We start from the raw sequence: 25,774 nt of genomic DNA, 5'->3' as shown, positions 1-25,774 counted from the left end.
ATATACAATATGATGTAGTATAATATATTTAATATAATATAATATATTGTATTTTAATATATATTAATATATTATATATTAACAAATAACATTGTATTATTTTATGTTATATACAATATATTAATTAATTAATATTAATATATTCTATATATAAGATAATATACCAAATGATATATAAATTATAATTAATAATATATTTAAAATTATTATAATTATATTATTATATTATGTACTATTATATGTTATGTATAATATGATATAGTTATATATTTGTAATATATAAATATATATATAAATATCCATATATATGTTTATATATATAAAACTTTTTTACCATAGTTATGTTATAAATATTTTTATATATAAACATATATATAGAAATATATATGTTTATATATATAAAACAAAATAGTTTAGAAATGATATGCACTTCCAGCAATACTTTATGCTGAATAATAATTAAGAATGAATAAACACAAGATTCACTGTGCCCACCTGTCACTCTACCCAAAGCACTGCTTTGAAGAGTCATAATCTCTGAAGCTTTATGTAGAATGCTGACGTTCCAATAAAAAAAAATGATTTTGCTCACATACTATGGCGCAGTGTAAATTGTCCCCAAGCTATTTTTGTGAGTGCTCTGGAGCTCATCAATCTTATTACTAGTTTGCTAGGAGACAAGAAGTTTTTATGATATCTCCAAACTTACTTTTCCCTAATCCCGCAACAGGAAATTAATCTTACAAGGTTATATACATTTATTAAATGCATTTATGAATTGAAAATAAATTATTAAAATATTATTTGAAAAAAACATGCCTATCTTGTAGAAAATTACCTCTGGTGAAAATGGAGGAGGTTTTATTCAAATTGAGGGAATATACCGCTGCTCCTCAAGAAACATTTATCTATTACTTATATTCTTAGAATATATTAGTAGCATAGGTAAAGCACCATGGAATAATTCTGCGGAGTAAATTAGCTCTTCCCCTGCTATTGACTATTTTTTCAAAAATTTCACTTTCAATCTTTGTTAAAAAGAAAAGTATTCTATTATCTACTTCATAATTACTGTGTCTTTCATGACGTCGGCACTCCCCTCATGTTTTGTTTTAGCTCTATGTTCCTGCCTCATTCCTGGAAACATTTATTCATATGCTTTATAGAACTGTGTTATATGCTCTATAGAGCCCATGTCATTTTTACAAAAATAATTACTAATGGATTTCCAGATTCTAGTTCTAATCCTTCAGAAGGCCCAGAAGTTTCTGCCATTTACACAGGTCTACGGACTTGCCTCTACATATCATTATAGCAGATAACCTTATATCCTCAGGAGATCTTAGAGGATTTGTAAAAACAAAGGGGAATTTACTTTGACTAAGACAACGCATGAACGAATACAGTCTAAATTGGCCTTTTTTGGACAGAAGAGTAAATGAGCATTGTCCTTATCTTTAAAGGACTCCTATTCTAGTAAAGCCAGTAACATGGAAAGAGATATGAACACGTAAGTAATTATTAGAAAATAAATAGCTGTTTTTTATATTATGTTTATGACACATTCCAGTTATGCCAAAAGTCTACCATGGTCTAATTTTATGGCAGAAGCATTCCCGCTGAAGATGGTAATAGCTTTTGCATAGCTGGCAATACAGGAGCAGCAAACACTTACTCAGAGCTCCTGCAAATTAACCAGACCTCTTTTAGTTACAACTGAAGAGATCCCAATCAAGCATCTTTAATGATAATAAATTAAGTTATTGTCTGATATGACCCAGGAAGCCAGAAGCAGCCTGGCTTCAAGTGTGACTGGGTTCAGGGGCTCCAATGATGTCCTTTGATCTGCCCATTCTCTGTCTCTTACATGGGCTCTCTCTTATTGTACAAAGTAGCCACCAGAGCCACATGATACTAGTTTAGCAATCTAAGCAGAAAGAAGTGATACTCCAGGGGAAAAGATATATCGAAGCATTTGATTACTGTAGATTGAACCTATGCCCATTTCTAGCTACTGCTGTTCTTAGGAACAATACATGGAGAAAATTATTCAGGAAAGAAAGACTGTTAACAAAGAATAAGAGAGGATTTCTGAAAGAACTTAGTTTTAAAAAGAACCAAAGCTACAAAGTCTCTCCTTTCCCCCCCATGCTATTCAGGTTAACTTTTTAGATTATTTCCCCAGTATGTTTATATATCTGAGTTTGGAGTCAAATATTCCCCCATATATAGATTTTTCTCTCACCCATTCTTAAGAAGAAACCAGCCTATAGGGACAAAACAAAACAATGAGATCAAACATTAAAACAAATATAAGCCCTTACCTTCTCTGCAAATACAATAATGATTTCCATCTACCAAAGCCAAGCATGTCGAATTGTTTTGGCAAGGGTCACTGAGTGGATCACAGGGGTTATAGTGTTGATGGCAAAATTTTCCAGTATAAAAGGGTGGGCACAGGCACACAAATTGCCCAGGGATGGAAGATTCATGACAAAGACCTCCATTCATGCATGGGTCAGAGTCGCATTCATTTATTTCTTCACTACAGTTCTGTCCAGTCCATCCAGATGTACATTCACAGCTGAAATGAATATTTAAGAAATATGAACAATACTATTTCAAATTTGTTCTTCACATTTTCAATGTAATGACTACATTGAACGAATGTGTGGCATTTTCTCATTTATAACAAGATTAATAAATTACACATATTTTAAAATATTGCTTGCCTAATTTCCTGAGACAACTTAATGTATGTTACTGCCAAACTGACCTTACTGGCTGATAGAAGATTTAAGAAGCATTTGGTAAATTTCTAACATAGGCCACTGAGACGTATCTGAGAACAACAGTGCTGCCAATTGCAATTTTAGCAACTGTTGAGCTGAAATAACAATTGAGAACATTTCCTCAATTATTTCTTTTATGTGAAATAATTTTCACAGATGGGATCACTGTTTATAAGCCTAAGATGATATTTAATTCAATGTCTTTAACAACGTGTGATTCTTCAAATCATCAGAGTATTTATCACAAGGTGATACTTTATGTTAAGCAGCTGTTTTTGTTTCAGTTTTTGTAAGCTTTAAAAAACATCTATTCTATTAATATTTGAATAATGTAGGAAAATTGAAGGGAAAGCAAACCAAAAAGTAAAGCATTTGGATGCTTGTCTGTATATCACAGACTGTAGCTCTGTGTCTCTCAAATATCTCTTGGAAATTTTGATTTCAAAGAGCACTTTAGCCAAACATTTTCCATCAAGCTAGGCTAGTTATGCTCCTAAGGGCAGGAGGATTCTAACAGTGTAGGAAAAAGGGTTTTCCACATGAAGTATTATTCAAATAAGGTAAATGAACAGATAATAATGAAACCTGTAGACAGAGAGTCAATGCGAGTATTGTCGATCTACTGGCTGAATGGACATCAATTTTACACTGAGGACAGTTTCAGCGAGAGAGCAGGTGTCAGTCTGTGAGCAGGTAGAGCCCCAAATTGTGAGTAAATGTACCATTGGCAAGTAGCACATCATGGGACAAGGCACAGGAGGTACTAGAACTGTTTTTAGAACAAAAAAATTTCGTTGCTGATAGTTTAGATAGTTAAGATAACTTTAAAAAAATATTACATTGCTAAAAGATCTAATTTGTTCATGATAAGCAATATCTTGCTTAAAAGAAAGAGAGGAGAGGAGAGGAGGGGAGAGAGAGGGGGAGGAAGGAAGGAAGGAAGCAAGGTAGGAAAGAAAGGAGGGAGGGAGGAAAGAAAGAAAGAAAGAAAGAAAGAAAGAAAGAAAGAAAGAAAGAAAGAGAAAGGGAAAGAAAGAACCTCATGTTTAGACCATTCCATATTAATAAATACAGAAGATACCAGTATAGTGAGAGGAGGGAGCTGAATGACTGGCTTGCACCTGTTCATGAAGTTGAATTCTAGATAGATATAGTTGCCATTGAAATGAATACTAAAATTAATAGGGGGTAAGATGATTGGAGGCATAATTGATTAATAGTATGTCTACTAGTTCAATAAGATTAAATCCAGTCTTGAAAAAAAAAAAAAAAAAAAAAAACAGTGGATTCTACAGCTTTTTTTTTTTTTTTTTAATTTGGTAATGTGCAGAAAGTGATTGCTACCATGCAAATTGAATATTTCTTTGTAAGGTATGCTTGCATAAGGCAAACTTTACAACTGAAACAATTCATGCCTTTGAAATATAAATATATATTTTGAATATGTTATTTCCCTTAAGAATGAGTAAAAAGAATTGGTACTTTCATTTTTCTTTCTAAAAAAATAATGACATTATTTTGGTGACTATCCATCCTAGTTTCCCTAGACAGTCCTGGTTTAGGCCTATTGTTTAATATAATTATTTACAGGGTACTCTTTCACTTACAAAATTGTCTAAGGTGCTCTTCTGTTCATCTTTGATTATCTCCTATGTTGCTTAATAAAACTGAAAATTTTCCAGAAAAGACAATGCTATCACTTACTTGCTAATCCGGCACACGCCTTCACTTGCTCTAAAATGTGTTTGCCACAACCTTTAAGAATTCATCACGTGTACTACCTTGTATTATGAACATTTGCCAGGTTTCAAATCCATTATAAGATCATTCAACATTTTGTGAAATAACATTAAAATTAGGCATAACCAAATCCAAATAAAGTAGCTTCAGTGCATTTATTTTACTTGAAATTACTTTTAAGGGGGTGTTGCACAGATATTTGTTTTTCTTGTATTCTTTCATGAGTATGTAATTGCAACTTAATTATTTTAAAAGAGTTCCCTGTGTATAACCTGCAATGCTTAAATATTTAGCATATGCACTGAAGGTTTGTTTTATCTTCTCAAATTACAGGTGGCCAAGATTTCATGTGGTGTCCTTATGAGGATCGAGGCCTTGGTGCATCAACAGAATTGATGAGGCCAAGGCCTATGTAGGTGAATGGATATATTGTAGAAAATAAGGTTCCAAGGAACAAAGTCACTACTAGTAACTAAAAATCAGACTATACATTTATATATTTGAACCTGCTTTTGTACATGTCAGAGAAGCTAGTCCTTGATGGATGGAAAAATATATTTTATGTGAGAGCTTCAATCTGGTTTCTAGGTGTACCATGAAATAATTTAAGGATTCAGTATGATCTGGCAGGATATTTCAAACTCACAGCTAGAGGCAGAGTCTTTATGGATTAAAAAAACAACTAAACAAAAACACATACTCTATGACTTTTCAAATATACAATTTCCAGTAGTAAACATTTGAAACTAATTTAGTGTGTACTTAATGGTAGACTAATATATTATAATTTACTGTCTTTCCTAGAGAGAGAACCAAAAATCCACTGGCATAAGCACATTGGATTCCTTCTAAGTAAGAACAGCATTTCAATTCTTAAATGTTGATTTAAAGTACCAAAGCTAATAATAGAAAATAAAGTAGTGTCATTGTTATGAAATAGGAAAAAAAGAGTATTCATGAAAGAAATAAATTAGCTTAAAAAGTTTTAGTAGATTCCAGCTTCTAAATACTAACCGTTCTGCATGCTTACCTTACCATAAATATTGATATCCAGTGACTAAATATTGTTCAGCAATATTTATCTATGTTTTACACAGGTATACCAGCTTTTTAGGCTACAATCTTATGAATACAAATCTAAAAATATACGTAGTAATTTAAAAGGATCTTTTCGTATAAAAACTAGTTCACTTACTGTTTGTTACAGCCGTTATTTATAGGCAAAATAAAATTCCAACCAAAACTAGCAGGTGAAAAATAAATGATAAGACTGTGAATAATAAAATAGTACTATTATTAGAAAAAGGAAAAAATAAAAAATATGGGCTACTCAACTAAGTCATTCAATCTTTATTTTTTTGCTATATCCATTCGCCTGTTTGTTCATTCATTTAATTATAGCATCAGCGGTAGCATCAACAAAAATATATTAATAATGAATCTTAAGATGGTCACTACTGTTGTCTTAACCACCGCAATTATCTTGGAAAAAAAATGGGAAAGCATTTAGCTCATTCAGACTGGTAACATTAATTTCAAATAAACTATTTTATTAGTAAACATTAAAGTCAGAAAACAGGATAAAGTCTACTTTGAAGAACAACATGAAAATGTTAAGATGTAAAAACATACGAGTGAGACAGTCTGGGACCTGGGACCCTTTGCTGCAGTGCTTGTACCTGGACAAAAGTCTCCTCAAGCAACAAAATACAAAGAAACAATAAGCAACTAAAAATAACTGCACTCATGTGCAGTGGGAGCAATTATGAACAAGAAGATACAAAAAGACCAAAAACCAACTGCCACTCCCGAGGTGTCTGGAGCAAAAGCAGGTACTGCGCATGTCCCTTGCACTGAATGGTGGGCATACCACCTAAGCCGCCCCTCGGCCCGACCCACAGATCCGCCCCCAACCCTTACTCCATTTAAGTGACTAGCTCGTCCCCCCTCAGGGAGTGAGAAGGACACCTGTTACTTGTTTTTGCCGCAGCAGAGTCCCAGGAAAGCCTTGCCTGGCCTCTTATCAATTTCTATTGATAAAGAGTGCAAGGACCCGAGCTGGTAACAGGAGAAGATTGTTATGGGTGGAATGAATAGAGGGAGCTGGCCTAAAAAGTTACAGTGGGGCAAGGTTGAAAAAAACAGCAACAGCAATGCTGAAACTTTTTTCGCATCCTACCCTAGAAGATATTTAAGCTTTTATTGTTGTTTTTAAGTACCATAGTAACACAATCAGATCGTTACAGAGCAGAAGATGGACTAAATTAGGGAGAGGTTGGTAGCGTGAAAATCTTTTAGGAAGCTATTGTTTTATTGCTGAAAAAGATGACAAGAACCTAAACAATGGCAATAATAAGGTATACCAGATTTGAAGTAGATTTCTGATGAAGGCTTGAGAACACTTGATTATAAGCTGATGAGGCTGAGTGGGTAATGGGGAGGATTCTGTGGATTTTAACTTCAGTGTTGCAGAGAAAATAGTGCCATCAGGTGAGATTGGGAATGGAGTGATGGGGAGGGAGAGGACAGGGTACTGATGCTTAATACACAATAACTTAGGGGGTCTGGGCAGGATGGCGGAAGAGTAAGACGTGGAGATCAGCTTCCTTCCCACAGATACATTAGAAATACATCTACACGTGGAACTGCTCCTACAGAACACCCACTGAACGCTGGCAAAAGACGTCGGACCTCCCAAAAGTCAAGAAACTCCCCACGTACCTGGGTAGGGCAAAAGAAATAACAGAGACAAAAGAATAGGGATGGGACCTGCACCAGCGGGAAGGAGCTGTGAAGGAGGAAAGGTTTCCACGCACTAGGAAGCCCCTTCGCGGACAGAGACTGTGGGTGGCAGAGGGGGGAAGCTTCGGAGCCACGGAGGAGAGCACAGCCACAGGGGTGCGGAGGGCAAAGCGGAGAGATTCCCGCACAGAGGCTCGGCGCTGAGCAGCGCTCACCAGCCCGAGAGGCTTGTCTGCTCAGCCGCCGGGGCGGGCGGGGCTGGGAGCTGAGGCTCGGGCTGCGGTCGGATCGCAGGGAGAGGACTGGGGTTGGCGGCGTGAACACAGCCTGAAGGGGTTAGTGCACCACAGCTAGCCAGGAGGGAGTCTGGGAAAAAGTCTGCAGCTGCTGAAGAGGCAAGAGACTTTTTCTTGCCTCTTTGTTTCCTGGTGCGCGAGGAGAGGGGATTCAGAGCGCCGCCTGAACGAACTCCAGAGATGGGCGCGAGCCGCGGCGATCAGCGCGGACCCCAGAGACGGGCATGAGATGCTAAGGCTGCTGCTGCTGCCACCAAGAAGCCTGTGTGCGAGCACATGTCACTCTCCACACCACCCCTCCCGGGAGCCTGTGCAGCCCTCCACTGCCAGGGTCCCGTGATCCAGGGACAACATCCCCGGGAGAACGCACTGCGTGCCTCAGGCTGGTGCAATGTCACAATGTCTCTGATGCTGCAGCAGGCTCGCCCCGCATCCACACCCCTCCCTCCCCGCGGCCTGGGTGAGCCGGAGCCCCCGAAGCAGCTGCTCCTTTAACCCCGAACTGTGTGAGCAAAGAACAGACGCCCTCAGGTTACCTACACACAGAGGCCGGTCCAAATCCAAAGCTGAACCCCGGGAGCTGTATGAACAAAGAAGAGAAAGGGAAATCTCTCCCAGCAGCCTCAGAAGCAGTGGATTAAAGCTCCACAAACAACTTGATGTACCTGTATCTGTGGAATACCTGAATACACAACGAATCATCCCAAATTCAGGAGGTGGACTTTGGGAACAGGGTATATTAATTTTTCCCAATTTCCTTTTTTTGTGATTGTATATGTGTATGCTTCTGGGTGAGATTTTGTCTGTATAGCTTTGCTTTCACCATTTCTCCTAGGGTTTGGTCCGTCGGGTTTTTTTTTTTTTTTTTTTTTTTACTTAAAAAATTACTTTTTTAAATAAATGTTTTCTTATTATTTTTTCTTTATTTTCTATTTTTAAAAATTAAAAAATAATTGCAATAAGTATTTTCATATTTTTTATTTTAAAAAATTAAAAATTTTTTTCTTAATAAATTTATTACTTAATATTTTTTTCTTATTTTCTATTATAAAAATTAATAAATTTATTTTTAAAAATTTAAAAAAATTTTCTTTTCTTAATAAATTTTTTCTTAATAACTTTTTCTTATTTTTTATTTTAATAGCTTTATTTTATTTTATCCTCTTTCTTTCTTTCTTCCTTTCTTTCTTTCTTTCTTTCTTTCTACATTTTCTCCCTTTTATTCTGAGACGTGTGGATGAAAGGCTCTTGGTGCTTAAGCCAGGCATCAAGGCTGTGTCTTTGAGGTGGGAGAGCCAACTTCAGGACACTGGTCCACAAGAGACCTCCCAGTTACACGTAATACCAAATGGTGAAAATCTCTCAGAGATCTCCATCTCAACATCAAGACCCAGCTTCACTCAACGACCAGCAAGCTACAGTGCTGGACACCCTAGGCCAAACATTAAGCGAGACAGGAACACAGCCCCATCTATTAGCAGAGAGGCTGCCTAAAATCATAGTAAGGCCGCAGACGCCCCAAAACACATGACCAGACGTGGACGTGCCCACCAGAAAGACAAGATCCAGCGTCATCCACCAGAACACAGGCACTAGTCCCCTCCACCAGGAAGCCTACACAACACACTGAAACAAACTTAGCCACTGGGGACAGATACCAAAAACAATGGAAACTACGAACCTGCAGCCTGTGAAAAGGAGACCCCAAACACAGTAAGATAAGCAAAATGAGAAGACAGAAAAACACACAGCAGATGAAGGAACAAGGTAAAAACACACCAGACCTAACAAATGAAGAGGAAATAGGCAGACTACCGGAAAAAGAATTCAGAATAATGATAGTAAAGATGATCCAATATCTTGGAAATAGAATTGACAAAATGCAACAAACATTTAACAAGGACCTAGAAGAACTAAAGAGGAACCAAGCAATGATGACAAACACAATAAATGAAATTAAAAATACTCTAGACAGGATCAATAGCAGAATAACTGAGGCAGAAGAACGGATAAGTGACCTGGAAGATAAAATAGTGGAAATAACTACTGCAGAGCAGAATAAAGAAAAAAGAATGAAAACAACTGAGGACAGTCTCAGAGACCTCAGGGACAACATTAAACGCACGAACATTCAAATTATAGGGGTCCCAGAAGAAGAAGGGGACTGAGAAAATATTTGAAGAGATTATAGTTGAAAACTTCCCCAATGTGGGAAAGGAAATAATTAATCAAGTCCTGGAAGCACAGAGAGTCCCATACAGGATAAATCCAAGGAAAAACATGCCAAGACATATATTAATCAAACTGTCAAAGTTAAATATAAAGAAAACATATTAAAAGCAGCAAGGGAAAAACAACAAATGACACACAAGATATCCCCATAAGGTTAACAGTTGATCTTTCAGCAGAAACTCTGCAAGCCAGAAAGGAATGGCAGGATATACTTAAAGTGATGAAGGAGAAAAACCTACAACCATGATTACTCTACACAACAAGGATCTCATTCAGATTTGATGGAGAAATTAAAACCTTTACAGACAAGCAAAAGCTGAGAGAGTTCAGCACTACCAAAGCAGCTTTACAACAAATGCTAAAGGAACTTCTCTAGGCAAGAAACACAAGAGAAGGAAAACACCTACAATAACAAACCCAAAACATTTAAGAAAATGGGAATAGGAACATACATATCGATAATTACCTTAAATGTAAATGGATTAAATGCTCCCACCAAAAGACACAGACTGGCTGAAAGGATACCAAAACAAGACCCATATATATGCTGTCTACAAGAGACCCACTTCAGACCTAGAGACACATACAGAGTGAAAGTGAGGGTATGGAAAAAGATATTCCATGCAAATGGAAATCAAAAGAAAGCTGGAGTAGCAATTCTCATATCAGACAAAATAGACTTTAAAACAAAGACTATTACAAGAGACAAAGAAGGACACTATATAATGATCAAGGGATTGATCCAAGAAGAAGGTATAACAGTTGTAAATATTTATGCTCCCAACACAGGAGCACCTCAATACATAAGGCAAATACTAACAGCCATAAAAGGGGAAATGATCAACATTAACACAATCATAGTAGGGGACTTTAACAGCCCACTTTCACCAATGGACAGATCATCCAAAATGAAAATAAATAAGGAAACACAAGCTTTAAACGATACATTAAACAAGATGGACTTAATTGATATGTATAGGACATTCCACCCAAAAACAACAGAATACACATTTTTCTCAAGCGCTCATGGAACATTCTCCAGGGTAGATCATATCTTGGGTCACAAATCAAGCTTTCGTAAATTTAAGAAAACTGAAATCGTATCAAGTATCTTTTCCAACCACAACGCTATGAGACTAGATATCAATTACAGGAAAAGATCTGTAAAAAATACAAACACATGGAAGCTACACAATACACTACTTAATAACGAAGTGATCACTGAAGAAATCAAAGGGGAAATCAAAAAATACCTAGAAACAAATGACAATGGAGATACAACGACCCAAAACCTATGGGACACAGCAAAAGCAGTGCTAAGAGGGAAGTTTATAGCAATACAAGCCTACCTCAAGAAACAGGAAACATCTCGAATAAACAACCTAACCTTGCACCTAAAGCAATTAGAGAAAGAAGAACAAAAAAACCCCAAAGCCAGCAGAAGGAAAGAAATTATAAAGATCAGGTCAGAAATAAATGAAAAAGAAATGAAGGAAACAATAGCAAAAATCAATGAAACTAAAAGCTGGTTCTTTGAGAAGATAAACAAAATTGATAAACCATTAGCCAGACTCATCAAGAGAAAAAGGGAGAAGACTCAGATCAATAGAATTAGAAATGAAAAAGGAGAAGTAACCACTGACACTGCAGAAATACAAATGATCGTGAGAGATTACTACAAACAACTCTATGCCAATAAAATGGACAACCTGGAAGAAATGGACAGATTTTTAGAAATGCACAACCTGCCAAGACTGAACCAGGAAGAAATAGAAAATATGAACAGAACAATCACAAGCACTGAAATTGAAACTCTGATTAAAAATCTTCCAACAAACAAAAGCCCAGGGCCAGATGGCTTCTCAGGCGAATTCTATCAAACATTTAGAGAAGAGCTAACACCTATCCTTCTCAAACTCTTCCAAAATGTTGCAGAGGGAGGAACACTCCCCAACTCATTCTACGAGGCCACCATCACCCTGATATCAAAAGCAGACGAAGATGTCACAAAGAAAGAAAACTACAGGCCAATATCAATGATGAACATAGGTGCAAAAATCCTCAATAAAATACTAACAAACAGAATCCAACAGCACATTAAAAGAATCATACACCATGATCAAGTGGCATTTATTCCAGGAATGCAAGGATTCTTAAATATATGCAAATCAATCAACATGATACACCATATTAACAAATTGAAGGAGAAAAACCATATGATCATCTCAGTAAATGCAGAGAAAGCTTTCGACAAAATTCAACACCCATTTTTGATAAAAGCCCTGCAGAAAGTAGGCATAGAGGGAACTTTCCTCAATATAATAAAGGCCATATATGACAAACCCACAGCCAACATTGTCCTCAATGGTGAAAAACTGAAAGCATTTCCACGAAGATCAGGAACAAGACAAGGTTGCCCACTCTCACCACTATTATTCAACATAGTTTTAGAAGTGTTAGCCCCAGCATTCAGAGAATAAAAATAAATAAAAGGAATCCAAATCGGAAAAGAAGAAGTAAAGCTGTCATGGTTTGCAGATGACATGATACTATACATAGAGAATCCTAAAGATGCTACCAGAAAACTACTAGAGCTAATCAATGAATTTGGTAAAGTAGCAGGATTCAAAATTAATGCACAGAAATCGCTTGCATTCCTATACACTAATGATGAAATATCTGAAAGTGAAATTGAGAAAACACTCCCATTTACCATTGCAACAAAAAGAATAAAATATGTAGGAGTAAAACTACCTAAAGAGACAAAAGACCTGTATGCAGAAAATTATAAGCCACTGATGAAAGAAATCAAAGATGATACAAATAGATGTAGAGATATACCATGTTCTTGGATTGGAAGAATCAACATTGTGAAAATGATTCTACTACCCAAAGCAATCTACAGATTCAATGCAATCCCTATCAAACTACCACTGTCATTTTTCACAGAACTAGAACAAAAAATTTCACAGTTTGTGTGGAAACACAAAAGACCCTGAATAGCCAAAGCAATCTTGAGAATGAATAATGGAACTGGAGGAATCAGGCTCCCTGTCTTCAGACTATATTACAAAGCTACAGTAATCAAGACAGTTTGGTACTGGCACAAAAACAAAACATAGATCAATGGAACAGGATAGAAAGCCCAGAGATAAACCTACACACATATGGTCACCTTGTCTTTGATAAAGTAGGCAAGCATATACAGTGGAGAAAAGACAGCATCTTCAATAAGTGGTGCTGGGAAAACTGGACAGGTACATGTAAAAGTATGAAATTAGAACACACCCTGACACCATACACAAAAATAAACTCAAACTGGATTAAATACCTAAATGTAAGGCCAGACACTATTAAACTCTTAGAGAAAAACATAGGCAGAACACTCTATGTCATAAATCACAGCAAGATCCTTTTTGACCCAGCTCCTAGAGAAATGGAAATAAAAACACAAATAAACAAATGGGACCTAATGAAACTTAAAAGCTTTTGCACAGCAAAGGAAACCATAAACAAGACCAAAAATCCACCCTCAGAATGGGAGAGATATTTGCAAATGAAGCAACTGGCAAAGGATTAATCTCCAAGATTTGCAAGCAGCTCATGCAGCTCAATAACAAAAAAACAAACGACCCAATCCAAAAATGAGCAGAAGACCTAAATAGACATTTCTCCAAAGAAGATATACGGATTGCCAACAGACCCATGAAAGAATACTCAACATGATTAATCATTAGAGAAATGCAGATTAAAACTACAATGAAATATCATCTCACACCGGTCAGAATGGCCATCATCAAAAAATCTAGAAACAATAAATGTTGGAGAAGGTGTGGAGAAAAGGGAACACTCTTGCACTGTTGGTGGGAATGTAAATTGATACAGCCACTATGGAGAACAGTATGGAGGTTCCTTAAGAACCTAAAAATAGAACTACCATATGACCCAGCAATCCCACTACTGGGCACATACCCTGAGAAAATCATAATTCAAAAAGAGTCATGTACCAAAATGTTCATTGCAGCTCTATTTACAATAGCCAGGACATGGAAGCAACCTAAGTGTCCATCATCGGATGAATGGATAAAGAAGATGTGTCACATATATACAATGGAATATTACTCAGTCATAAAAAGAAACGAAATTGAGCTATTTGTAGTTAGGTGGATGGAGCTAGAGTCTGTCATACAGAGTGCAGTAAGTCAGAAAGAGAAAAACAAATACAGTATGCTAACACATATATATGGAATCTAAGGAAAAAAAAAATGTCATGAAGAACCTAGTGGCAAGATGGGAATAAAGACACAGACCTACTAGAGAATGGACTTGAGGATATGGGGAGGGGGAGGGGTAAGATGTGACAGGGTGAGAGAATGGCATGGACATATATACACTACCAAATTTAAAATAGATAGCTAGTGGGAAGCAGCCGCGTAACACAGGGAGATCAGCTCGGTGCTTTGTGACCACCTAGAGGGGTGGGATAGGGAGGGTGGGAGGGAGGGAGATGCAAGAGGGAAGAGATATGGGAACATATGTATATGTATAACTGATTCACTTTGCTATAAAGCAGAAACTAACACACCATTGTTAAGCAATTATACTCCAATAAAGATGTTTAAAAAACAAAAAAAAGAAAATGGCAGCTGGAGGAACAAGTTAAACACCACTTAAACGAAACAGACGTTCTACAGGTCAACTCATAGTATCTTTAACAAGTCAATGACAAGGAGAAAAAGAGAGAGAACTACCATGCATATTGACAGAATCTCAGTTTGACCAAATAAATTATACAAAGACAATTAGGGAGATTGTAATGTGTACTGTGTGCTAAATGATTCCACATCATTTAACACACAGCACAATAAAGCTATGGCTATGTAAGAAAATATCCACGTTTTTGGAAATATATATCAAAATAGAATGATGTGATAATTGAGGTGTGCTTAAAATAGTTAACACACATGAATAAAGAGAAGGGGAATAGATAAATATTGTATGGCAAAATCTTTAAAAACACTGGATCTGGGTAATAAGTATAAGGATGATATATGTATAGGGGTATATTTTGTTGTTTTCCATGCTTTTATGTTTGAAACATTTATAATACAATTTTTTTTTCAAAAGTAAATACCTTGGGGGATGTTCTGACCAGGAAGGGGCATAGGGAACTTTTTGAGATGCTAGAAATGGTCTCTGTATGATCAGGATGGTAGTTAAATAAATGTGTACATATGCAAAACTCAAAAAAAAAAAAACACACAGTAACTTAAATTAACTGCATAATTTAAGATACTGTCTTATGTGCAGTAAGAAATTCCAATAATGGGACTCTGTGGAAAAATCAAGGCTTGGGATAAAAATTCAAGGGCCATTCTAACAAGTATTACTGGGAATAATTTATCATCAATCAAGTTTAACACTGGCCTTTTTTACTAAAACACAAAGTTAATTTATTAAAAATATAAAATTAGCCACTCTGTATTACACGATTGATTATTCAATATTTTGTGGAATCTCTGAAGGTGAAAGAATAAGCAGGAAAGAATCCTACTAGTTTGATTACCTAACAAGCGCTTGATAAATAGAAAACAAATCTTTCTTTTTTATTTTATTTTTATTTTTTGAGAGTGAAGAGCATATTATTGAGTATATATTCTAAATGAAAGAATTTATATTTTAATATTAATAGGAAAAGATCTTTTCTATCCAGTCTATCAAGCCTCACTGTATATATACATATATATATATACACATACACACACATATATGTGTGTGTGTATATATTTTAAAGATATATACTTTATAATTTGTGAAGTATATTATTCTTTATTGTAAATAGAATCTATATGTAATTTATCTATCTATACTGGAAGAATTTTCTATATTTTTAAGCAATGTACATTTTGATGTAAATGAACTATTTGGATATTTCATTGGTATAATTCTATTTCAATTATCTATGTTTCCAATATTCTATATGATTTCTTCTCCTGTTCTTTGTAAGAAGACAACTGATCAGTAGTGATTTTTGCAGTTGTTGAATTCAAGATGTTCTCTAGGCAGGTGAGCAACCCTGAAAAGCAATACAAGGTTTGTTCAAGATTCACAGCATCCTCATCTCAGAACAATAAGCTGCAGAGCCAGCCAAACAGGCAGGAGCTGCAGTGGGTCAGGCCTCTTGTATACTCACTTCAGAACCTGAAGTAACTCTGATGAAACTCATGCTGTATTTGGAAGAAAACCCAAGTTTATACCTTAAATCTGGGACTAGGAAACCAAAGCCAACCATGTTGCTCCCAGACAGTAAGAGCAGTTGAACATTTTTGCCATTGTGATTATAATATGGAAACCATAAGGATGGAACACCTACCACTGAGACAGAAGATCAGATTGTAGTAGGTTTTTTAAGCTACAATGAGCATAAGAAATTAACCTTGAAAATGACTTTAACAGTAATCTGAATAAAATACGTATCAAAAGGCTGACTACAAGACCATCCTGTGAGTTTACCTGTCGATCCAGGAATATGGCTAAGCTATAAACATGAGTAACACAATCACTTATATGACTCATCTTTAACCACAAACTCAGTTTATATTTAAAATATATAAATTTAACATCTTTAAATTTTTGTATTTTACATTTCATATTTTGCTTTGATGGTATGTGTGTGTGTATAAACACAGAAAATTGATGGTGTGTTAGTTTTCCTGAGCAATTAATTATTACTTCTGGCCCTTGTTTTTTCCCAAAATAGATCCTTTGGACAAGTCAATGTAAGTCTGCTTTTAAATATAATTTCCTATATATTCAGATAAATTTATATTTGTACCTTTTTTACTCCTTAAAATTGTACTTAAGTATATGTATGCATGTGTATATGTATTCATAATATTTATAAACTATACACACACAACTTGTTCAAATTGTATTCAAATAACACTTGAAAAATACATATACATCTTTTAAATACGGTGTAAGAATAAATAAAAACTCTAATGTATGTAAGTATTTTTTCTTTCAAGTACAATTTGAGTAGGAGACAGATATGTAGAATACAAAACAGGCTGCAGAGTGTTACTTAAAGGAACTATAGTACTGAGATATGGAACTTAAACCAATTTATGAATATTTTGCCAAATAATTCCTAAGTACGCAGTATGTCAGAAGTTTTATAGGGAGAAACATTTTAACTCCACATTTAATAAACACCAGACTTTAAGTCTCAGAAGGAAATTGACTGAGCAAGCAAAAGCCATAGCACTTCTGTACATTTAGAAAATGTACTATAAGCAAGTAGGAAATGAATAAATCTTTGGTTTGTTGTTGGGACTAGCATTACAATAAATGCTATATTTGTTACCATATATATATATATATATACATATATATATATATATATGTATATATATACATATATATAATCTCCAAAAGGAGTAATATGCATCACCAATACATTATCTAAGTACCAATAATACACACTTAGTTCTACACTGTATGCATACAATTCAATTAATTATGAATAGCAACACATTTTTGCTTAGCCAACGATAAAAATATATGAAAATAAACTTACTTAAGAAGGAAGTTAACAAGTATTTAGACATATAGAAATTATTATGGACCTATTAATATTTTATTAAAATGTAAGATTTAGAACATTTCCTTTTTAAAAAATCTAGAAAGCACCCATATTTATCTACTTTTAATGGAAGTATGAGATTATAAAAAGAAATAAGAGAAACAGAGATGAGGAAGGGAGAAAAAGGGAGAAGGAAGGTGAGGCAGAGAAATCTCTTCCAAGAAATGGCACTCAAGGGCCACCTGTCTCACAGGGGCTACGTGGAAAGTATTTATACCTATGATCCTATTTCCTTCTTGGAACTTTGTAGTCAATCTTGGAAGCTTGTAGAAATTGATGGTCCATATTAACTGGAGAAGATATACAAGAATGCTCATGGTAAACACTGGAGAAAGAAATCAGAAGCTAAGAGAAATCAGCATGCTAAACGATGGATGCTATATAAGGTCACATAATGACCATGTTCTGCAGAGGACCCGGATACCATCCTTCTTATTAAAGTGATAAGATATATGGTTTTCAGAAGTGCTCCAGCTTCACTGAGAAGCTTAGTGTTGGCTGTTCCCTGTAGTCCAGGTCTGATTATAGGAGATAATGTTACCAAAATTGGCATCCCATAAGTAATAGGGATGATAGGAAATTTAAAAAGACCAGGTGGTGGTTCATGACCATCAAAGAAAATAGGGCACAATTATAATTATCACCAAGGTTAGAGAGGCAGTCTGGGGCCCAGATCCTCAGAGAACTATGGAGACAATAGAACACATTTTCTCTCGGGGCAAAGTAGATTGGATGAATCAAGAATGGATAATTAGGAGGCTGAGGGCAGCCCTCCAGCTAAAAATGATGATCCCTTGCCCAGTTTTCAGACTCCAAATTCACTGATTGAAGGAGAGGCTAAGTGCCCAGGAAAAAAATATCCTACAACATGATAGCAAGATATAGTAATGATTCCACCAACAAGACCTATGGCTGTTGACTTTTGTAACTACATTTATGAGAAAGAGTGCCAAACATTTCGAGAATGTTGGACTTGATTTCAGTTTGTTATTGACCTCTAGGTTTCTGAAGCTTCATTGCCCTGACGTTAGAATGGGGGCACAAGAAGGCAAGGTAATAAAGGCACCTGGTCCAGGTGTAGCTCACAGCGGGTACCCTGGTTCCAGTTGTCATTTTCCCAGTCCCTGAATATATACTTGAATTGGGCTTACATTTTAGTTGGTAGAACCCTCACATCATTTCTTTGCTTGGGGATTAGAACTATAGAGAATGCAAATTGGAAGTCTTGGAACCTGTCTCCTCATTTAAACTCCCACTCTCCAGGCAGTATCCTAAATTAAAAGCAATATAGCACTGTTGGGAAAAAGCAAAGATAGCACCAGCTCTGAGGACAAAAGGAGGGTCCAACATCATTTCTCCACTCTACTCACCAGATTGGTCCCTACAAAAACAAACATCACCTTGGAGACGGCGGAAGACTACTCAAGCTCAACCAAGTAATAGCTTGACTGCTGCTGTTTACCAAATGGGGTACATTTCATCTAGCAGATTAACACTGACTCAGATACACACTATGTGGCCAGGAATGTGGAGAATTTCTATCCCTATCAGGCAGGATGGTCAGAAACAGTGTATATTCATTTGGAACAGAAAACAGTATACATTTAAGGTCTTGCCTTGGCGCTAAGCTATCTTTTCTGTAATAATATAATATAAAGGAGGATAGACTGTCTGGGCTTTCTGCAGACTGTTGTTTTGATCTGATGACGTTACTTATTATTATTATATTAGTGGAACTGAATGAATGACAAATGGCAAATATGATGAAAGCCTGTTGAAGATGGATGTGCTCTGGGTGGTGAGAGATAAAGCCTATGAAGACTGGGGTCCTGCTACATAAGGGAGGTTGCTAGAGATCCAGTAATCTGGAGCATGCCCACACATACCATCCAAATTAAAGACAGATTATTACATCTTTACCTTGTGCAGTGAAGATAAACTGTTGCATCTTATACAATGCACCACTAAAAAGGAAGTACGACACTTGGTAGGCCTCTGGATTTAATGGCAAAAATACTGCTCTGACCCATTCACCTAGGGCTATAGATGCTAGAGGCTTTAAATGAGTCTCTTTGAATGACGACTTGGCAACATGTTCAGGCTGAAGTGCAAGTAGACTTGCCTGTTGCACCATGAGATTCAACAGGCTCTGTAGTATGAGAGGTGTTAGTGGTACTAGTGATGACAAAAGATATCTTACAAAGTTTATGGAAAACTCTGATAGGTGAATTATAACATAGACTCTAGGTTTAGAGCAAGATCAGAGAGATTCCAGTTGATGGTAAAGAGAATACAAAATGTATGGGGGAGGGGGGATGAATTATATTGATTATGGTCTATGGACCAGATGCAAGAGTAGGTGTATTAATTCATCCTACTAATCTCTCTCTTATCATTTATCCCAGGAATAAAAGCTAACCATATTCCTGAAGTAGTATCTTACAGAACTTATAAGAAACAAATATATATATCTGAGGGTGTAAGATATAGTTTCCATTTATCTATCTATCTATCTATCTATCTATCTATCTATCTATCTATCTGTCTATCTTTCTATCATCTATCTATCTTTATAGGGAGGTATGATTGATACACACAAAATTTTCACATCTTTAATGATGAGTTTTTACATATGCATACACCTGTGATACCATCACCATTATCAAGGTAGTAAACATACCCATCTTCCCCCCAAATTTCCTTGTGTTCTTTTGAGTGTGTGTGTGTTTTGTGGTAAGAATACTTAACATAAGATTCATCCTCATGACACATTTTAAAGTGCACAATAACCATATCATTAACTACATGTTCTAGAGGATGATGTCCAACCTGGGACTGCAGCCTGCATTTCCCTGGCTCCTGGGAGTGTGTGTGGCTGACAGCTATGAGAATTTCCCTCAGTTGGAAAGAGCCATTTTACTCAGAGTCACTTCCCTTTTCTTGGGACAGCTCATACCCAATGATTGCTCGATGCAGGGACATAAATGCCAAGCCCCCGTTCCTCAAAGTGAGACAACTGTAGAGGACCATCTCTGCTCTAGAGTGTCCAGTGGGATTGGGAGCCTCTGGGTCTTTCCATGGCAGTTCATCCTCTTGCTTCTGCCCAATTCTTCATCTTTTACTCTCCCTCAGCTATTTTATTTTTCAAAAAACCTATTGTGATATAAATGATGTACAAGAACACTGCACATGTATCAAGAGCACTCCACAATAAACCTCCAGCATGGCAATTTCCATCTCAGAGTTTGATCCTAGGGAATTTAAACCTGTGATACATTCACCAGGAGTGAATGCCAAATGCTTTCATTTTACTTGTAAAAATACATGCATGAGAGACCACAAATATATGTGTTCAAAGTTCTTCTCTGTTTCATTGTTTACAACGGCAAAAAAATCTAAAGAAATAAATAACATTAAGAAGGCACTGGCTATAGTATCTTAAATAGGCAATTTAAATGATATAGTTTTTTATGTAATAAGGTAGAAAGATACTCATTTTAAATAGTACTATATAACATATAAACTATATAATACATAAATTTGATTCCAATAGTGTCATAATGTTTGTATATATGTATTTCTGTATATTCAGAAAAATTTAGAAGCTTACAAAGGCAGTAAGGAAAGTGGAATGAAACATACTCAGAGGATTAGATGTTCTGGATTCAAGTTCCTTATTATAGTAGCTTTGTAAACTGGAACAGGTTATTTATCAGTCTCAGTCCCTAAAAACTGAGACAATAAAATATCTTTCTCAAGTAGAGACTAATTTAGCTACTACCTGTAAATTATTTAGAAAAGTACCTGGATTATAGTGGGTACTTTGATTAAGACCATTATTATTAAATATGGATATATTGAGTATTGGGTTGGGTATGAGATTAAAAATTTTATTTTTTTCTTAATATAATTCTGTACCAGCAAATTTTTCACTTAGCACATGCAATACCCTTAAAATCAAACAACTTTTTTTCAGTGGTTTGCTTTGCCTCCTAATTTCAAGTCCTCCTTTTATTCTGTAGCATGGGTTATCAGCCCATGATTCTTGTTTATTCTTTTATTTGTTCTGTTACATCTTTTACATATAGATATTCATCTATGCATGGTATTTGTCCATAAAAAAGGTGACTGAATTCTCTTTGGACCCCCTCAATGCCTAAGTGATATGATGGCAATTCAATCCTTTTAACATCATTCATTGGAAATCTGATTGATAGAGATCTCATTTTTCCTTGGCAGGGCGTCTCTGGGATTGAGTGACAGACAAGTTGTCATCCATCAGTTGACTTTCTGCTTAGCTTGGCATCATCACCATAGTGATGATGTGGATGTGCTCATCTTTTTTTCTGGTGCTTCTGTTCTCTGTGGCAAGAAGAGAGCTGCTGCACAAGAGAGAAACCCCTTTTCCCTCCAGGTTTCTTCTGCAATAAACTTTACACAAATCCTAAGCTTCCCAGAATAGCAACTTCTGAATGCAGCTAACCTACTATAGTGAAAGAGACTCTGGCCTCTAGTCCTCAAACATCTAAAATAGAAGATAAGATTAGTGCTTCTCCAGGATCACCACTATTTTTTTTTTGATAAAGAAAGTGTATCACATTATTGTCAGCATTCCTCAGAGTAAAGTATAACTTAAGTACATGACATAAGATTTTTCTAAAACAAAATGATAATAAAAATTGCAACAACTACTTTCTAGTACTCCCAAATGTAGAAGATTACCAAAAGAACAACAACAACAACAATTCAGTTAAATTCAAAATAAACGTATTGAGGTCTTACTTAGTGGAAAACACAGTATTGTATCTTTTGAAGGATGTCAGAAAAACTAAAATCAGTGTTCTAATACAAAAGAGTTAATGATTTTATCATAGCAAGTAAATATAATAGCTATTTTTATAAGTAGAGGCAATAAGAGGCCCAAGAATTTCTTATGAAAAAGACGAAACTAGTGTGAGGTCAAAGATTTTGAGACAATTCCATAAAGGAGATGGTGAGAAAAACTGATCTGGAATGAGAGATACAGTTTGGACATATGAAGGAATGAAAACAGGGAGGCTTTGGGGAAAACTATAAACAAAGCAAGAGGGTTGGAATAAGCAAGTCAGAACCATAAAGATGTCTATAGTATCAGACATCAAAACTTTGCAGGCTTGGACTTAGCTGTATTGGATTAATAAGGAGTTCCATAAAGCAGTGTTTTTGTACTTTCAATTTACAAAGAAAATCTGAGTATTATACTTACATTCCTTCTATATTTAGGCTCTCTTGTCTCTCCTTTTCAATGTACTTTCACCCTAAATATTTGAATGCCCAATGATAACTCTTTTGGATTTAAGGGAGCCAAATCTTGAAGAACATTTGAAGGAATTTAAATATCTATCTTTGATGTTGACTTCCTAAGATTTCTTGAAATATTACAAACATGAGGAATATTGGAAGAAACTCAATAAGAGTGCTTATTTAAGGTCCTTTTTCCCAATCTTTTTCAGGTGAATTTCAGGTGATTCAGGCTTTCCCTCTGGATGCCCCAACACAGCTGTTATCAGTGTTTCTGCACTGATCTGTCTTCATGTGCTTGTCATGTTTGTGATGGTGAACCATAAGGTATTGATTAATTCCCAAATTTTCACAAGTAATATATATTATATCCCTGCTGGTGAGTCATTTCCAGAGTAGTATTGACTGGGATTTGAGATCAGGGTCTGGAAGCACATGATTGCATAAAGGAGTGTGTTAGGTAAATGGCTTCTTTCTTTTGCTGTTTCTTCAACTCTAAAGACTCCAATAAGATGTGATGCATGGAAGTATAAAAGTATATTGTTCTAGAATTCATTAAGCTGGGATGGATGGGGTTGAGAGAGGAGCAAAGAAGGAAATAAATCAAACTACTGGTCTTATATGGTATATTGAACCATGGACAACACTCCCAAGTCTTTCTTGTGCTTGCAAACTTCCACTTCTTGGGTTTATCCTGTATGGGATTCTCTGTGCTTCCTGGGCTTGGGTGGCTATTTCCTTTCCCATGTTAGGGAAATTTTCAACTATAATCTCTTCAAATATTTTCTCAGACCCTTTCTCTTTCCCTTCTTCTTCTGGGACCCCTATAATTCAAATGCTACTATGTTTAATGGTGTCCCAGAGGTCTCTGAGATTGTCCTCATTTCTTTTCATTCTTTTTTCTTTATTCTGCTCTGTGACAGTTATTTCTACCATTCTATCCTCCAGCTCACTTATCCATTCTTCTGCCTCAGTTATTCTGCTATTGATTCCTTCCATTGTATTTTTCATTTCAGTTATTGTGTTGTTCATCACTGTTTGTTTGTTCTTTAGTTCTTCTAGGTCCTTGTTAAACATTTCTTGTATTTTTTTGATCTGTGCCTCCATTCTAATTCTGAGATGTTGGATCATCTTTACAATCATTACTCTGAATTCTTTTTCAGGTAGATTGCCTATTTCCTCTTCATTTATTTGGTCTTGTGGGTTTTTACCTTGCTCCTTCATCTGCAACATATTTCTCTGTCTTCGCATTTTGTCTATCTTACTGTGTTTGAGTTCTCCTTTTTGCAGGCTGCAGGGTCATAATTCCTCTTGCTTCTTGTGTCTGCTCCCAGTGGGCGAGGTTGGTCCAGTGGCTTGTGTAGGCTTCCTGGTGGGAGGGACTGGTGCCTGTGTTCTGATAGGTGGAGCTGGATCTTGTCCTCTAATGGGCAGGGCTGTGTCAGGTGGTGTGTTTTGGGGTGTCTGTGAGCTTAGTACGACTTTAGGCAGCCTGTTTGCTGATGGGTGGGTTTGTGTTCCTGTCTTGCTTGTTGTTTGGCATGAGGCTTCCAGCAGTGGAGCCTGCAGGAAGTTGCATGGGGCTGGGTCTTGGAGTCGAGACGGAGACTTCTGGGAGAGTTCTCCCCAATTAATATTCCCTGGGGCTGGTAATTTCTGGTGATCCAGCATCCTGGACTTGGTACTCCCACTCCAGAGGCTCAGGCCTGACCCCCAGCTGGGAACGAAGACCCCACAAGCTGCACGGTGTGGAAAAAAAAGAAATAAGGAGGGGGAGAAAACAAACAGACTAACAAAACCTGAGACAAATGGTAAAAGCAAAAGCAAACAGACAAAAACAAAAGAAACACACACACATACAAAAACAAAGAAAACAAAAAACAAGAGAACAACCAGACAAATAAAAGAACCCAAAAGCAAAATCAAACAATTAAAAACAAAACTAACAAAAATTTTAAAAAAGAAACAAAACAAAAGTGGAATGCAAACTAAAAAAAAAAAAAAAACAAAAAACAAAAAAAACAAAGAAAACAAAACAAACACAAAAACAATAAAAAAAATTTAAAAACAAACCATAACAAAACAAGGAAAAAACACAGAACACTGAAAGAGTAAAGTAAAAATAGCAAAATAAAAAACACATTAAAACTGAAAAAAATTAAAAAACAAAATACAATAAAATGGACTTGAGTACACAGGGAGGGGGAAGGGTAAGCTGGGACAAAATGAGAGAGTGGCATGGACATATATACACTACCAAATGTAAAATAGATAGCTAGTGGGAAGCAGCCTCATAGCACAGGGAGATCAGCTTGGTGCTTTGTGACCACCTAGAGGGGTGGGATAGGGAGGGTGGGAGGAAGGGAGACGCAAGAGGGAAGAGATATGGGGATATATGTGTATGTATAGCTAATTCACTTTGTAATCAAGCAAAAACTAACACACCATTGTAAAGTAATTATACTCCAATAAAGATGTTTTAAAAAATAAATAAATAAAATAAAATAAAAAACAACAGAACAAAACAAAACAAATAATATTTTTCTGGGGTCTCAGCTGTCAGTGTCCTTGCCCCCACTTTGAGTCACAGCCAAACTCTGCCTCCCTAGGAGACCCTCCAATACCTCTAGGTAGGTCTCTGGACCCACTGTGGGAACAGTGGGGGCAGCTCAGACTCTGACCTGGCCCATCTCTCGCGTGTACTTGTCCCCATAGACCAGTTTCAGTTTGGAGAACACTCGTTGTCCATTCAGATATTCCATATACACTGGGTTTACCAAGCTGATTGTGGGGATTTAATCTGCAGTGCCCGGAAATATTTTCATTCCTCTTCCTTGGTCACCCCGCCCCTGGGGCTCGGCTGTGGTTTCAGCCCCACCTCTGCATGTGGGCCACACACAGGGATCTGCTCCCAAGGCTGCCCTGGAGCACTCGGGTCTGCCCCAGTGAGGACAGGGTACAGAGGGGACACAGCTGTCGGGTCGTGGGAGCCCCGGTGGCAACAGGTTCATGGGGGTGGAGTTGGCTGCTGTGAGAGATCTGGTCCC

At 36.4% G+C, this 25,774-nt stretch overlaps 1 protein-coding gene across 2 annotated transcripts in view; it reads right to left on the bottom strand.

Moving 5' to 3' along the window:
• EYS (eyes shut homolog) overlaps positions 1-25,774 on the bottom strand; it is a 1,775,980-nt gene that overhangs the window by 1,217,588 nt on the left and 532,618 nt on the right. For both annotated transcript variants that reach the window (XM_057527983.1, XM_057527984.1), the window contains exon 14: positions 2,325-2,584. In XM_057527983.1, the coding sequence (XP_057383966.1) occupies positions 2,325-2,584 (260 nt within the window). The remainder of the gene's footprint in view (positions 1-2,324; positions 2,585-25,774) is intronic.

This window comes from Balaenoptera acutorostrata, chromosome 14 (assembly GCF_949987535.1).
Source record: "Balaenoptera acutorostrata chromosome 14, mBalAcu1.1, whole genome shotgun sequence".
Lineage (NCBI taxonomy): Eukaryota > Metazoa > Chordata > Mammalia > Artiodactyla > Balaenopteridae > Balaenoptera > Balaenoptera acutorostrata.
The sequence above is the reverse complement of the archived record's forward strand: the minus strand, read 5'-3'. Positions and strand labels throughout refer to the sequence as shown.